Here is a 15954-nt window from a genome sequence, read left to right on the forward strand (position 1 = left end):
CGGCTCCAGCTCGTCCTTTCAGGGTCTGTGGCGATTCTTGCCCCAGTCAAACCAGGCCTTAGGCCTTGCTCAGCCGTGGGGCCTGGACACAGACAGAGGGCCGGCTGGAGTCAGGCCTCTGCCCCTCACCACTGTGCGGCCTTGAAGGAGTCCTTTGCCCCTGAGCCCTGTTTCCTCATCTGTAGAATCCGGACCCTAATAAGCCCCCCGGGGGCTGTTGTGAGGACTAAACTTCTCCCGTGGAGCCGTGCTCAGCTCAGAGCCTGGCTCGTAGGAAGCGTGGCAGCCGCGCTGGCATTATTCTTAGGTGAGTTATTGGGCTGTCCCTCTGTTTCCCCAGATGGGAGCACAACAAGGTTCCCTTTGGTAGCAAATTCCATCAGGGCCCCAGGAAACCAGTCTGACCCCCCAGCTGTGACCCTTGTGTCCCCCGACATCCCATCATCCCCTGGAGAACAGCCTCCCGCCTCCTTGTCCTCCCTGGAGGACCCGAGGCTAAAACCAAATCGGAGGAGTGTGTGTGAAGCCCCCAGCAGAGTGTTTGGCACTTAGCAGGTCCCCGAGGGTAAGTCATGGCTATGAGACTCATTTCTCCACCTGCAAAATGGGCTAATAGCCCCTCCCCTCCAGGCAGCGAGATGATCCTCCCAGTCTCGCGCAGCGAGGGCTCAGGTTCGGGGTCCAGTCGCGCCGTTTCCTCCCCGCCCTGCGGCCCCTTGTCTGTCTGCAGGGCGGAGGCCCCGGGCTCCCCAGCCCTCGGCGGCCGGTGGCGTGCTGACCTTTATTCTCTCTGCAGGTGCCGCTGCGGGCTCCGCCATTGGCAGTAAGTACGCACCCGGGTCCCCGCCCCGGGAAGGCGGGCACGAGCCTCCTTGCACGTCCTGGAGAGATGGGGAGAGGAAAGATGGGGTGTTCCTGTGCCCCCGGGCCCGCGGCCTCTCCACACCTTCCTCTCGTTGTGCCCATTTGCTGCTTCACGCCGCCCCTCCTTCCTTCTCCTTTGTGGTCACAGCCACGTGCCTCTCACAGCTTCCCCCTCGAGCTTCTTGGTTTGGGCTGCTTTGGAAAGTCTCCTTGACCCCTGGGTGAACTAGCCGCTCCTCCCTCTCCCACCAGACAAGAGTGGGGGTCACCTTCCTCCCCGACCCGTGGTAGGCTCCCTGGCAGCCTGACCGTGGGGTCCGGCCTCGCTCCAGGCAGCCTGCAGTTATCACCCTGCAGCCGCTCGGCTTGGGCCCAGAGCACTGGAGGAAGCGGGGAGGGGGGGAAGGGAGGGGGGGCAGGGGGGGTCTTGGGAGCTCAGCGAGGAGGCAGAGAGGGTGGGCGTGGGTGCTGGCAGGCCATCCTGAAGTCATCTTCAGCTACCGCCTCTCAGGTGCTGGAAGCGCCAGGCCTGCGCTAAGCAGGATGCTCTAGCGTCTCATTTCATCCTTGCACCACCACCCTAGGTGGGTATCGCGGTCTGAGTCAGCAGGAAAGGACCAGCCAGTGGGAAAGAGACCCCCAAAGCTCAGAAATGTTTCTGGGGGGCGCTGCTTCCCCACCCCCTCCCCCCCAGGGCTCTTTGGGGGCAACATCCCACCCAGGCTGGGCCACCACTGGACGGAGAGGGCACCAGAAGGAAGTTGGATCCTGGGGGGGATGCAGCCACTCCATGAGGTCTTAGTTGCTTCTCTGTGTTGCCCCTCACCCACCAGCTCCTCCACTCTTGCTTCTCTCATCTCTCGCCAGGCATCAGCAGGTCCCGGAAAGACCCTGCCCCCAAAGCCCCTGTGGCCACTGTGGCCGTGAAGGGGGACCCCGCCACTCCTGCCCCCAGCATGCCCACCGCTTGGGCCCCCAGGGCCCCCAGCAACCCACAGCCCACAGGTGGGTGCCCAGGTGCAGCCCCGCTGCCCTGCCCTTCCCCACCTCTCTCCCGAGTCTCTGCCTGTGTCTGTGAGGTGCGATGCTGGGGGGTCAGCTCTGGGGAGAGCTTGGCTCGGAGAGTAGAGGATGCTAGAACCCTAGAGCCACAAGAGCATGGGGCCCAGGGGCCTTCAGACCATCGGGACCCCCCTGTCACGGGCCCCCAGCCAGAGGATACAGGGCTCACTTTAAGTTCCTGGAATGTTCTTCCTCTTGCCCCCCAAGGCACTGCTCAGGAGGGCCCTGAGACCACCATGGCCAAAAGGACAGGGTGACCTAGGAGGAAGGGGCCTGGTGGCAGCAAGGCCACGTGAAGTTCACTCAAGGCCGGGGCCTGTCTCTCAGCAGCACTCCTGCCTCAGTGCTCCACAGAGCCAGCCATCCCCGCCCCCTGACCCCGGCCACCCTACACCCTGCTCTGCCCCCAGCCAGCCAGCAGCCAGCGCTGGGAATGGCCAGTGTGGGATTAGCTGAGAAGGCAGACTCCTCAGATCAGCAAGGCGGAGGGCGCCTCTGAGCCTCTGAGCGGGGTTTTTAGAACATGGACTGCTGGGCATTTCGGGGCTGAGTGTGGGGGGCAGGGCCGGGCCGGGGCCCACTTCCTGACCCACGTCAACCAGGGCAACCCCACTCAGGGGTCTGCAGCTACAGACAGGCTGGGAAACACCCATTCTCTAATGCAAATTCCCCTCCAAAGGCAGGATTTGTGTGTTTTCGAGGCTTGGAGTGCTGGGCTGGCCCTCTGGTCTCACCTGGGGAGTCCTGTGAGACCCTGCCCACTGCATGTGCCAGGAGTCTGAAAGGACTCAACCTTCCAGAGGGTTCCAGGAAGATGGCAGCCAAGGGGAATCCTTCCTGGTCCCAGCTGGGACCCAGAAGGGGCATAAGATAGCTCTTTTTCTCTCTCCCTCCTTCTCCACGGAGGCATTTGCAGGAGGTGAGGGCTAGCAGGACACTCGAGGACTTCAGGGGAGCCTCCTGGCCCAAGAATCCTCTTTGGGGTGGAGGATGGGGTCACTCTGGGAATTCCAGGCTCCGGACATGAGCTGGTCCAGCCGCCTGAGACTTGTGCTTTTTTGCTGAGCCTGTCGATGGGCGGACGGGAGCAAAAATAGTCGTGGTGGGTGCTGTGTCTGCCTGCAAATGGTGGTCTGTCTGGGTGGGAGGCCAGACGCGCGCTCTCTCTCTGTCTGCACACACACACACACACACACCTCAAGGAACATTGCACCCATTGTCAGAGCTGCCTTGATTTGGCGGAGGGCGAACTGCGAAGCTGGGAGTTAAGGAGAGAGTCAGAGGCAGGGCAGTGAGCCTGGAAGAGGTGAGGTTAGAGTCAGGAAGGTCCTCGGGACCCACATGGTGAGGAGGTGGCCCCCTCCCTCCAGGCTGGACTATCAAACACTTAGTGAGGGTGTGGTCAGCTCTGATCCTGAGCCCAGCACCGGGTACAGGGCATTAAGGGGAGAAGGTGGTTCCAGAGGGACAGCTGGGGACCTGAGCAGCCTGCCTCTAGGGATCATCCCTCCTCTTTAGCAACTGAAGCCGATGCATGGGGCTCCCATTATTCCTGGACCCCCACTGATAATGACAATGGCTCCAGGTGGTGGAGAGTGGACTTCCCCTGGCCTAAGAGCCACTCTGGCGTTGTAGTCCTCGCTCACAGCTCGGTCAGGTGAGGGCTGTTATTTTCCTAGTCCGGTAGGTGAGGATAGGAAGGCTTAGGAAGAAGCAGCTAGATTTTACAGTATATAAATCACACCTCAATAAAGCTGTTTAGAAAGAAAAAAGAAAGAAAGAAGCAGCTGCTCAAGGTAACAGGGTTACCAAGGCGCACGGGCAGGACTTGAACTCGAACTCGGGGCTCGCTGACTCCAGGCACCACCTGCCCACTCAGCCCCCGCAGTGCTACCGCCCTGAGGCCTCGGGGAGGAGGCTGGGAGGTGGTGCTGTCTTTAAGGCCTGGCTTGCACAGCTCCAAAGGAACAGATGGGGCCTCCATCTGGTCTTGGCACATGACACAGGCCGCTGTGCTGCGAGAATGTTCTTCCCGCACACCTGAGCATGTCCCAGGAGAGCCCAGCCGGGCGTCTTTCCCGCCCCCAGAAAGGTCCTGAGTCTCTCCAGGTGCCTCCCAACAGGTGCTTCAGGCTCTTTGGCCAGAGTCCAGCGGGGCCCAGGAACCCCTGCCCAGATGCCTCTCCTGCCTGCCAAGGTCACGCCGTCTGCAGGGAGGGGCTGCCGGCCGGCGGGCAAGGCTGCTCAGACTAATCCCCTCCCTGGCCGGCCCGCGGAGGGTGGAGGGGGAGAGGCACCAAGCCAAGTGCCTCCGGGGCGGGTTTACTGCGGCTCTAATTAAGCCCTTGCCAATTTGGGTCCAGCGGCCTCTTCTCCTCATTGAACACCAAATTAGTGTCAATTTGATGTCCAAAGGCCCCCAGCTCCCAGCTGGAAAGTCTCCCACACTTTTCAGCTGGTAGATTTTCTTTTTCTTTCCCCACCAACCGGCATGGTGCATAATCCCTTTAAGAAGGGGGAAAAATCTGATTTCTCCCCTGCCCCTTTGGGTTTGTCCTTTGAAATTCGGCCCAGAGCCCTTCTTTGCCTTCGCCAGCCTGCCTGCCTCCCCTGTGGTGTGTCCAGCTACTCTCGGAGATGGGCACTGTGGCATCTGGGGTTTGGCTCATGTTGGGGTCCATGAAAATGGGCCCAAACCAGGGGGTGGGGAGGTAGGAAAGGTGCTGACTGGGGAGGCACGCCAGACGTTGGAGGATGCTCCGGTCCCTGGATTGGGGTTTGACAGGAAGCCTTTGAGGACCCTTCTGGACACATTGACGTCTTGCCCAGAACACACTCCCCCTTTACAGCCATTGGGCAGAGACTCAACACAGAGAGGTCTGGGTCCAGGCACGAGACTCCATCTACCTCACCCCTGCAGTCGGAACCGGGGCCACACAGGGAGGGTCGACAAGTTCCAAGACTCAGGTGTCCCACTGAAGAAAGGACTCCCCTCTGGCTTGAAGTCCACCTGTGCCCTCCACAGGCTGCACTCGTGTAGATGCTGCCTCTCCAGTAGATTTGGACCCAGTTCTGTGTTGGCCAGTATAGTTAGAACCGCTTCTTATAGTGCCGCTTCTCATAAGGGGCGTGTGGGGCTGTCTGAGTTTGATGTCTCGGTCTGTCCCAGGATTCCCCGACTCCCACCCCCTCGCATAACTCTGTTTCTTCTCTTCTTTCCCCCCAAGAGTGGATCAGGCCACCTACAGCCGCCCCCCTCGGGAAGAGCCCCCCCTGGCCCCAGGTGTCCTCCAGTGCAGAAGGTATGGGGGGCAGGGCCTTAGCTCCTTCGTAGCCCCCTAGGCCCCTCCCTCTGTAGTGGAGGTAGCGGGTGTGTGTGGTGGGGACCCAGGGAGGGAGGGGGCCTGCGGGATCTGAGGGGCAGGGCCTGGGAGCTCTACCTGCTCCCAACCCCAACTCTTACCTGCCTAGAAAGGGCCTGTGTGACCTCACCAAACCCGAACCCTCTTCATCCTACACTCTCCCTGAGGGCTTGGGAGCCAAGTGGAGACTCTGCCCTCATAACATAATCCTCTCTCCTGCCACCATCATTCACCAGACACCCCAGGCAGTGAGAGAGCTCAGAGAGAGTCAGAGCGGGCTTCCCGCAGGAGCTGGGGGGGCAGTCAGACCCAGAAGAGGGGTTGACTGAGTAGATGAAGGGAGAACGTAGCATATTCCAGGCGGCAGGACCAGCAGGGGCAAAGGCTTGGTGGTGCGATGGGGGTGAGCAACCGGCCCGGCAAAGCGGAAGATGTGTTGGTTAAATGAAGGCAGTGGGGCATCGTGGAAGGCACTGATCCCCAGCCAAGAGCCTCATTCTTCCACTGCGGTGGGAGGAGACACACATGGGCTCGCTTGTAGCCATGGATGGACACACACAGGAAGCACACAGGGCCTGCCTGAGTCTCCAAGAAGGGAAGCTGTCCCCGGTCCCAGCTCACCTTGTTCCCTGGACAGTAGGCCTAATGCCCAGACTTAGGCAGCAGCCCCACCCCACACCTCAAGCTCCCTCAGCGCCAGCTCGCAGCGCTGAGCAGGGCTTCGAGCGCCCTCTGCTGGCAGGCAGTTCCAGAGCCTGAACCACAGTTGGTGAATGTCTGTGGTTCCCAGCAACCTGGAGGCCCCTGGGTCCGGGCATCCTCCCTGGTGATGGACACAGGTAGAGCCCTGCCCTCGACTGACAAGGGCACCACAGACTCCCAAAGGGAGGTGGCAATGCTTCTGGGACAGTGTCATGGTCACCCACAAAGATGGGGCTTGGGGCTCCGGTGGGATCCTGGGCAGTGAAAGGCAGGTGCTGTCTGCACTCGTGGCTCGGCAACACCTGTGAGTGGGGAATCCGTGGACGGTAGAGGACACTCTATGGCTGGGGCAGGGAGACTGCTCTGGAAAGTAAGGGAGATGCCAAAGTCTCAAATGCCAGCTTCAGACTCTGGATTTGATGCTCAAGGGAGCTTGGAGAAGAGAGGAGAGAGCCAAGCGATGTTTTCAATCAGTTAAAAACTTGTTCGGCTTCAGCAAAGTGCTTAGTGCTCTGTGTGGGATGCTTGGGACAGAGAAGTCATCTGGGAGGATTAGTCCAGCTGGATGCGTAGGAGGTCTCCGAGGGGGGACCAAAGGCAGGGCTGGTTCTGCATGCCCCTGGATGTGCTGTGTCACCTCCAATCTGAGCAGGCGACAGGGCTGCCCCAGAGCTTGCCAGGGCACCTTGGGAGCCTTTGTTGGGCTTTTCCTGAGTCTGGATAGCCCGCCCTGGACAGCTGGACCGTGGCTGATGAAAGAGCTTGTTTCTCATCTCTCCAAGCTGTGGGCACCTCTGCCACTGCCCCTGCCAAGGCCTCCAAACCCTTCCAGCTCAGGCCCAAATCTCCGCAAGTGATGCCTCTTGAAGCATTCCAAGGTAAGAGGAAGGCCCCAGGCCGGATCAGCCCTCCTCCACCCCTCTCCCCCGCCTCACTGGGACAAAGGATGCCTGGCTCGGAAAGCCCTCCCGCAGCAGCTGGGTCAAGGTGAAACTGAGCCTGTCTTCCCTCCCGTCCTCCCTCCCCAGGGGAGCTGGGAGCAGGTATGACTCAGAAGCACAGTGGACAGGCACAGGGCAGGCAGAGCAGCTGCCAGAAATAGCCAGTCCCGGCTCCCCTGGGAGGTGTGGCCCAGGGGCTTGTCTTGGTAGAAGCAAGATCTGGGACACAGGGGTCACAGACACTACTCCTTGGGACACTTGGAGGATGCCTCACCTTCTCGTTGTCCCTGGAGGGACAAGGTGATGGGGGCAGCTCCAGGAGGCCCAAGGCGTGGGAATGCCCACCATCTCCTCCTGGGCATACCTCAGAGGCTCATTTCTCCAAGGTCTCCCATGTCCTTGACCGCCGACACCTGCTCAGTCCCCACCTCCCATCACCAAAGGGAGGTCGGGTCCCCTGGAGATACACACATGCTATTTCACGAGGGAGGCTGGCATCCTTCCTTGTTCTGCGACAGCCATGTGGCTTTCTTGCTCAGAGGTGTTGAACCCGTTAGGAGGGATACCAAGGGATGGCCCCCATTCTTGCGGCAGGAAAGGTGACTCTTCTCACCAAACCCCACCCCTTTGTTATGTCGTGGGATCCACCACCAACCCGTGGGGGCCTTGCTCTGGGTCACAGGACTTGCCCAGTCCCTGGAGCAGAGGCAGGGCTGGAGGAGACAGCAGGATGGGGCGGAGATGACTGTCCTCGGTCTGGAGTCAGGTGCCTTCAGTAAGAGTCAGAAGTGGGGCCAGGACTAGGGGGAGGCAAAGCGAGATGCCCAGGGCACAAACCTTAAGGTGGCACTCACTCTCAGGGCCGTGCAAGATCGGGCCCTCTGGTGCCAGTCAGATTTGCAGAACAGCACAGGCTGGTAAGAAAGGGTCCTGCAGGTGGGCGTTTTCCTTCCACCATCTTCCAAAGCAGCCTGCGGAGGAAGCTCCTGGCCCATTCCATCTCGTCCAGCGTTCATGCATGCAGCTCTCCTCCCCTGACTCGCTGGGGATACAATGGTGAACGCACACCATGAACCCAGGCACCCCCCTCCCTGAGCTCACAGTCTGTCGGCTTGACCTGACCCTGCATGAATCATTTTCTAATCACCCCGGCATCCCATGGGCATCCTTCAGAGAGCACCTCGCCGTGGCACCCAGCCAGGCCCTTAGTGGGTGCTGCCCATTTATCCTCCTGGGCGTCTGCCCACAGGGCCAGGTGGGAATTTGTGGGCTGGGCCTACACTGGTCCTCCTTCGGGTTCCAAGGCGGCAGGCCTGTCTCTTCCCAAGTAGTACAGAAGTGCTGGAGGCCCAGGGCACCTTCCCGTGCCAGGTCCTACCCCACTACATGTCCTGGGTGGGTCCTTCCTCTCGCTGTGCCTCAGTTTCCTGGAACACACGTTGGGGGGTGGGGGAGCAGGAAGGCACCGTCTCCTTGCGCTCACTGACTTGGCGTCTCTCCCGCTTGCCCGGTGCAGACTGCGAGTGCTACGGCCACTCCAACCGCTGCAGCTACATTGACTTCCTCAACGTGGTGACCTGCGTCAGCTGCAAGCACAACACGCGAGGCCAGCACTGCCAGCACTGCCGGCTGGGCTACTACCGCAACGGCTCCGCCGAGCTGGACGACGAGAACGTGTGCATCGGTGAGCCGGGCGCAGCGCGGGAAGGCGCTGGAATGGGGCGAAGGGCCCAAGGCCGGCAGAGCGCTGTTAGGTGGGGTCTGGAGACCCCTGCGTCTGAATCCCCTGGGGAGGCGGTGGAAATTGCAGCTCCAGAGCGCATTCCAGCTGGGCGTCTCTAAAGACAGAAGCCTCCGGAGTCCGCTCTATTAATAACCTCCCCGTGCGGTCTTTCCCGAAGGCACTGGAGTTTGAGAACCACTGGTTAGAGTCAGACTGGTTCTAGAGCTTGCCTTGCTGCTGTGTGCATGTGAGCAATTCCCTTCCCCTCTCTGGGCCTCAGTTTCCCCATTTGTAAAATCAGGAGGCGGATCGGATCAAAGATTTTCAACCCTTTTTTGTGGTTGAAGCTTCTCTTCAAGTGAAATTGTTCCGATGGGTTGTAAGCAGAGGCCCAACTTACAAAGCCGCCCACCCACAAGCCCCAGTGGGCACTTGGTCTGATTTCCTCAAACGCTGCTCCAGGACTGGCTTTCGGGGGTAGAAAAGGAAGTCATGGGGGCCCTGCGCCTGGGCAGGGGCGGGCCATCCCAGAAGACCAAACCCGTGGCCCCCAGCCAACACCCACCAGCCTGGAAGGGTTGCCCACCAGCCCGGGCTCTGTCTCCTGTAGAGAGCAGGTCTCGGCCCTAGGGTGCCCAGCCCCCTGGGGACCCAATGGCTCATCCCCCACCCAGCTGGCCAGCTCTGGCCGCACAGAGGAGGGCAGCCCACAGAGCTGGAGCCAGCAGTCTGAATTATGGCGGCAGCCTTCAGATAATAACATCAACTCTAAAGTGAGCCAAAGGGAACTGTGCTGCCCCTGTCACACTGGCCAGCTGCAGGGACAGGGCGGGGCCTCTGGGTCCCATTAGAGGTGCCCCTCCTCACCCCCTCCTTTGCCTTCTCTCTCTGCCTGCATCCCTAGGCCCAGCACTGGGCTTTAAGGGTTCCCAGAGTGGGGACATTTGCCCCCTCCCACAGAGCAGAGGCCCCAGGAAACCAACTGGGGAGGGGCCGGGAGAGGCTGGCGGCCTCTGGGGCTGCTCCGCCATTCGGCCTGAAGAGGAGCTATAGGTGTGGGCTACGCCCCCCCCCCCCCCAAAACACACACAGAAACCCCACAGCCTGGATGCCCCACGGCCTCTGAGAGGCTTCTCCCACCTGTCAGAGTCGTAGCTCTTTAGAGGTGGGAGGGATCTGAGCCCGTTCCAGTGACACACGCGGAGACTGAGGCCCAGAGAGGGGAAGGGGCTGGCCCAGGCCACACAGCGCCAGGGCCCAGGATGGGGGAGTTAATGGATGCCAGGGAATGATGACAGTCTTCCCTCAAGATCTGGACACCCCAGACAGCCCCCACCCGCCGTCCAGCCGCGGGGAGCGTCTTCTGCGGAGTGCCGAGACTCGGCGGGGAGGGATGCGGGGCCGGGCGGGTTGGAGGGCCAGGCGGACGGCGCCCACGAGTCGCTCAGGCCGCACGCCGTGCGCGTGTCCGTGCAGAATGTAACTGCAACCAGATCGGCTCCGTGCACGACCGGTGCAACGAGACAGGCTTCTGCGAGTGCCGCGAGGGCTCGGCGGGGCCCAAGTGCGACGACTGCCTCCCCACGCACTACTGGCGCCAGGGCTGCTACCGTGAGTGCGCGCCCGCGGGGGGCGGGGCCTGGTGCTGGGGGCGGGGCCTGATGCTGCCAGAGGCGGGGTGTGGGTGGTGGGCGGAGCCAGCAGGGAGTGGAGGAGCCTGGTGTGACTGGGAATAGTCAGAGGCAGGAAGGCAGTTGGAGGCAAGAGTGGAGCTGGGGGTTGGTTGGAGTTGGGGAGACCCGAAGGACGAGTCGGCGTTAGCCACGGGAAGAGGGTGGAAGGGCGCTCCAGGCACGTGAAACAGCGTGTGTAAAGCTCTGGAGGTGACAAAGCAGGTGCATGTGAAGAACCGCGCCAAGGCCAGTGGGCTGGACAGCCAGGCGCAGTGGCGGCAGGGAGGCGGGGGCCAGGTCTCGCCCGGCTGTTGCTAACATCCATGCGGGGGCCAAGTGCGCCCTGAGCCTCCAACACCCTCTGTCCAGGCCGCGCCCCCAGGGTTCACACGTCCCAGTCGCTGAAGCTCTAACCGGGGGGTTGGAGGGTGGACCGGGCCACCACCCGCGTTAACTGCCCCTCCGCCCCGCAGCCAACGTGTGCGACGACGACCAGCTGCTCTGCCAGAACGGCGGCACGTGCGTGCAGAACCAGCGCTGCGCCTGCCCGCGCGGCTACACCGGCGTGCGCTGCGAGCAGCCCCGCTGCGACCCCGCGGACGACGACGGCGGCCTGGACTGCGACCGCGCGCCCGGGGCCGCCCCGCGCCCCGCCACCCTGCTCGGCTGCCTGCTGCTGCTGGGGCTGGCCGCCCGCCTGGGCTGCTGAGCCGGCCCGCGGGACCCGCGGCCCGGGAGGGCCGGTGCGCGCGCCCTGCGCCCTGCGCCCGGGAGCCGGGCCGGCGGCGGGAAGGGTGCGGCCCGAGCTGCTCCCAGGTGCTACTCAGCAGAGTCCTCCCGCCCCCTCAGTGGCACCTGCCCCCTGCCCGGCACTGCAGCAGGGGGCGCCGTGGGGCCCCAGCCCCAGCGACCTGCGATTTTGGTCTTAGTTTTTCTTTTCTATTTCCCGCCGCCCCGCCCCCCCTTTTTTTGGCAGGCGGTGAGGCAGGGGGTGGGGGAAACGCTGCTCACCCCGACCCCCCCCCCGCCCCAGGTCCTGCCTCCCACCCCACACACACACAGACACACGACTGTTGCGGACGCGCCCTGCGCCGGGCCCGGCTGCCCATCAGCGGCCGCCCCGGAACTCCAGCTGCCTACAACTCCAGCCGCTACCTTGATTCTCTTTTATATTCTCTCTTGGTTTTCCTTTGCAACCCACCAGACCCCAGGCCCCCGGAGAGGCCTGGTGACAAAGGACCCCGCCGTCTGCGGGACGGAGTTAGGAAGGAGGGTGGGGAGGGCTGGAAACTTTGTTTTGTAGAGAACTATTTTTGTTTGTATTACTGTCCCCTGTAAGGAGGGACCCGAGCCCGACGCCGCTCACCCCCCGGGTGGTTGATGGTGTATAATCCGACAGAGTAAAGAATCTGCTCACTGCTGCCTCCACGGCCTGTGTTCTTTCTGTGTGTGTTCACTTACACCCGGCAGGTTTGGGGTTTAAACAGGAGCCCACAAAATCGCCTTAAAGAAACGATTTCCCTCTCAGGGCCACCACCTCCCCAGGCACTTCTGTGAATGAGAACAGGCAGCCCTCCTCCTTGGCCAGGCGTCGCCCTGCCAGTGACCACAGGTTAGGAGCTTCCCCAAACTTAAGAGGTTGCCTCCCTTCTGTCCCTAAAAAAAAAAAAAAAAAAAAAAAAAAAATCCAGAGCTTTTGGCGCTTCTCTTCTGCTGTCCTCAAATTTCAAAGCACATGGTGGACATTGGTTTCGTCACTGAGAAGTCCCCGGGAAATGAGCGGCAGAGCGTTCTGACAGAGCGTGACTGCCTGGCTGCGATTTCTAAATCAGGATGGATGGGTCCTCTCACTCCTGCTGGACCCCGAGCCTCAGGCCCGCTGCCTGCCGCCGCCTCCTTCCAGCGCCCCCTGCTGGCCAGAGATTCCCAAGGTGGGCGCAGGCAGGCGGAGGTGGGCACCGCCAAGGTCCACAGCAGACCGCCCTGTCCTTCCCCTTTCCCTCCTGGAGGTCAGGGAGGGGCCCTGGGGCAGCATGGGAGCGGTGAGAGGAAGCTCTGAAGAACGAGGTCCATCAACTGAGGCCCTTTGCCACACGAGGGCCACCCCCGCCCAGCCCTTGGGCGTTGCACGTCCCCCTGCTGCTTGTCCAGAAGATGGGCATTCTCTCCTCACCTACTTCCTTGCGAGCAGGTTCCCAGCCCCACGACTGGGTTCTGCTTCCTAGTTGCTCCCACAGCCCCACCTGCAGGTACCCTGGGGCCTCGGCTTCCGCCAGCTGCAGCCACTCTTTCAGGGGTGGGGAGTTTAGACCCGCGCCCCTCCCTCCAGTGCCCAAAGCAAGGCTGAGACCGAATTTAGCAAAACTTGGCCTTCAGGATGACAAGAGATTGCCACACAGCGAAGCAGGGGAAGCTACAACTGGATCGGAACTGTGATTCACAGCATCTCAAGGCCAAACGCCGCCACGACCCCGCCCCGCCCCACCTCCTCCCTCGGCTCCCACTCCCAACACCAGCTTGCAGCGGTCAGCGCCCAGCCCCCAAAGGAAGTGCCTTCTGTCAGGTCCCGCCTGGCTTCATCCCCCCCATCCCCATGGTCCATCCCCACCTTCTTCCTTATTGACAATGCCCCACAAAGCCCAGCTAAAAGGAAACATCTCTGGAGCTTCTTGAAGAATGGGAGTGGCCATGTGACAGTTCTGGCCAATGAGATGTAAGCAGGACGGATGGGCAGGGCTTCCAGAAAGTTCCTTAGAAGCATCCCTACCCGAACTCCCCACCAAACCTCAGTTGGCCAGGTTTTGGGCCCTGGCCTTTCTCTCTGGCCCCTCCCCCTGGCGCTCAGTCGCAGGCTGGGCCCCAGCCCCCACCCCCACCCCCGCAGCTCTGGGTGTGAGCGTCCACCTCAGGGATGGTGAAGCCAGGAAGGCGGAAGTTGCTTTTCTGAGATCCCAGCAGAGCTGGGGACCAGCCCTGGTTACCCACCTCTGCACTTCTGAATGTACAAGAAAAATAAATCTTGATGTGATTAAACGCTGGAATTTGGGTTTTCTGTTACATACAGACTTACTAATTCCTAAGTTATTGGCTCTCCCCACCCAGCATCTGGGCCCGCTCAGTCCACTGAAGCCGGAGAGACTAAACCCTCCATCCCTCAGCTGGAGCCCCCACGTCATAAGACTGCCCACGACAACAATGAAGACAGCGGACGACAGCACTAGGCCAAGGGGTTCAGGGCCTTGCTGTCTCGAACCACCTTTTTCCAGAACAGGACCTGCCTCCACCTTCAAATGAGTGCAGGGGCAGGCTGACCACAATCCACCTCCAGATGCCACCAACGGCTGGCTGCAGTTTGTGAACAGTGATGGTCTTCCTCCCGATCATCACAATATTCAAATAGAAAGGAACCACAATAGTGCATCGCCAAACACACCCCCCCAGTCTTGGGTCCAGCTCCCGAGACAGAAGCAGAGCTCGAGACAGGGGTTCGGTGCGTGGATTTGTTGAGGTAGGGAGGGAATCAGGAGAGGGAGAAGGGAACGGCCCCGCATGGGTGTCCAGCCTCAGCCTGCTCCACCGAGGGGGCTCTGGAGTACAAATCACATCTTGAGGCAAGGGGACAGCCTCATGTCAGCCGGCCGTCGGCTTCCTGCTGGTTGGGGGGATGCTGAAGTATAAGCGCCCTGTACAGAAGGTGGGCAGCGGTGAGCTGTTAACAGGCCAGCAGCCGCGGAGGGGGCGGCTCCCATAGAGGGGCTCTGGACAGGGCACCAATGGCTTCTACTGTGCACACACATGTACACACACCTTTGTGTCACTCTGGGTGTGTCCCTGGAAGGCTTCTGAGGGGTCTGGGAGGCGAGAGGCCTTGCTGGGCAGTGCTGTGTCCTCCCCAACATCTCTTGACCCACCCAGCGCTGTGTCAGCTTCCCTGGGACCAGTCTGTGAGAGCAAGGGCCGGGGAGGTGGAGCGTGTTGTAAATCCAAGTGGCAGCTCCAGTCTCTGAGGACGCGGCTCAGGCCCTGACCTCTGCCGGAGGGTGGAGGGAAAGTTGCCAGCGGCCATTTGGAAAACTCTGACATCTTCCAGGCGGCAGGGAGGAGAAAACAATGTAGTGGAGCCCAAAGTCATCGCCCAGCCTCCTTTGAACAGAGCGCCCTCGTCCCCAGAGCCCACGTTCTGACATTGGGTCCGTCCGAGAGGGAAGGAAGAGAGGGCTTCCGTTTCACAGCCTGGACGACAATAGTCACCTGTCCAGGGGCGCTGTGCGAGCATCGTCACAGGAAGCCTCACCTTCACCCCAGGACAGGCGCCTCAGCCTCGGTGCCTTTGACATTTGGGCTGGATACTTGTGGGGGGCGGGGCGTGTAGGAGGAGGCGTCCTGTGCACTGCAGGATGTTTAGTAGCATCCCAGCCTCGGGCCACTAGATGCCAGTAGTACTTCCTGCCCGGCCTGACAACCAGAAGTGCCTCCAGGCATTGCAAATGGGGGGCAGAATTGTCCCCAGTTGGGAACCCGCGCCCCAGGTGGAAGGGATGGTCGTGCCGTTTTACAGAGGGACAAGCGGAGGTCAGGAGAGGAGAAGGGACTTGCCTGAAGTCACACTTGCTAAGAAGCGGGGCAGGAGTTGATTCAGGTCCAGAGCCCAGTTGAACCCAGACCATGCAGCCCCAGGCCCGGGGCAGCCACCCGGGGTGGGACCTACAACTGCTCCTTCTCCCGCCCCTCCTGCCACCTCCGCCCTGCAGCGGGCTCCGGGGCCTCGGAGCAAGGCGCCCTGGGGAGCCAGCCTTCATCGGCTCTTGCTGTCAGGGGACATGCCTCCGCGCCCTGCCCCCACCTGCCCCCTCTCCATCAGCGGGCCTGCTGCGTCGGCGTCCCCGCCTCGCTCCCTGCCATGCCTCACGGGCCTGGGGCATCGATGGGCGCCTGGGGAGTGGCCATCGCACGTCCTGCACTTCCCGCTGGGCCGCTCTCCCCCAGGCCGAGGGATGCCCAGCACGTCCACAGCCAGAAGAGTTAAGGGAAGAGGCCCAGGGGAGAAAAGCCTTACTTATTTATTTTTCCTTTTTAAAACACAAATCACGACTGTAGGGAAGTTAGAAATACAGAAAAGCGAAATAATAATCATTTTTAAATGAAAATCACCCACAATCCTCCACCCAGAGCTAATAACTGTTAATATTTTCTGATGTACGTTTCTAGTACTTTTCCGTAAAACAAACCCGCAGGCAATTTCCCCGCCTTCCTTAAGCCCCTAGCTAAGCTTTGTGCTGAGGCCTGACATCCCTATTTCAAGGATCCCAGCAATGAAGCTGGGAAGTCGGCTCCAGGAGTATAGCCATTTTACAGCTGAGAACACTGAGGCTCCAAAAGCATCCAGGTTGGAGAGCGTAGGCGCAGCACCAAAAACCAGCTTTGGGTGATTTAGCAGAAAAGATTTCTTGAAGGATTGAGGGGCCCACAGACTCAGTGGGGGAGCTGGATGCACGGAGGGTGCCGTGAAGCCAGCATCGCCGCCCAGTATCCTGCCCACGATGGGCTGGCCAGTGAGCCGCTGCTGCTGCTGTCCTGGTGGCCCACTCGCTGCCTCAGGCGCCGGCCCTGCCCCCAGGCCTGCCTCC

At 61.2% G+C, this 15954-nt stretch overlaps 1 protein-coding gene across 4 annotated transcripts in view; it reads left to right on the forward strand.

Moving 5' to 3' along the window:
- NTNG2 (netrin G2) overlaps nt 1-11280 on the forward strand; it is a 77885-nt gene extending 66605 nt beyond the window's left edge. For 3 of the 4 annotated variants that reach the window (XM_046652700.1, XM_046652699.1, XM_046652701.1), the window contains 6 exons: nt 797-823; nt 5154-5228; nt 6773-6868; nt 8448-8615; nt 10131-10265; nt 10801-11280. In XM_046652700.1, coding sequence (XP_046508656.1) covers nt 797-823; nt 5154-5228; nt 6773-6868; nt 8448-8615; nt 10131-10265; nt 10801-11036 — 737 coding nt within the window. In that variant the 3' untranslated portion in view covers nt 11037-11280. The remainder of the gene's footprint in view (nt 1-796; nt 824-5153; nt 5229-6772; nt 6869-8447; nt 8616-10130; nt 10266-10800) is intronic. The other variant, XM_046652702.1, reaches the window with a different exon arrangement.
- Nucleotides 11281-15954: the final 4674 nt, after the last annotated feature.

The sequence above is a fragment of the Equus quagga genome, chromosome 1, assembly GCF_021613505.1.
Source record: "Equus quagga isolate Etosha38 chromosome 1, UCLA_HA_Equagga_1.0, whole genome shotgun sequence".
Taxonomy (NCBI): Eukaryota; Metazoa; Chordata; class Mammalia; order Perissodactyla; family Equidae; genus Equus; species Equus quagga.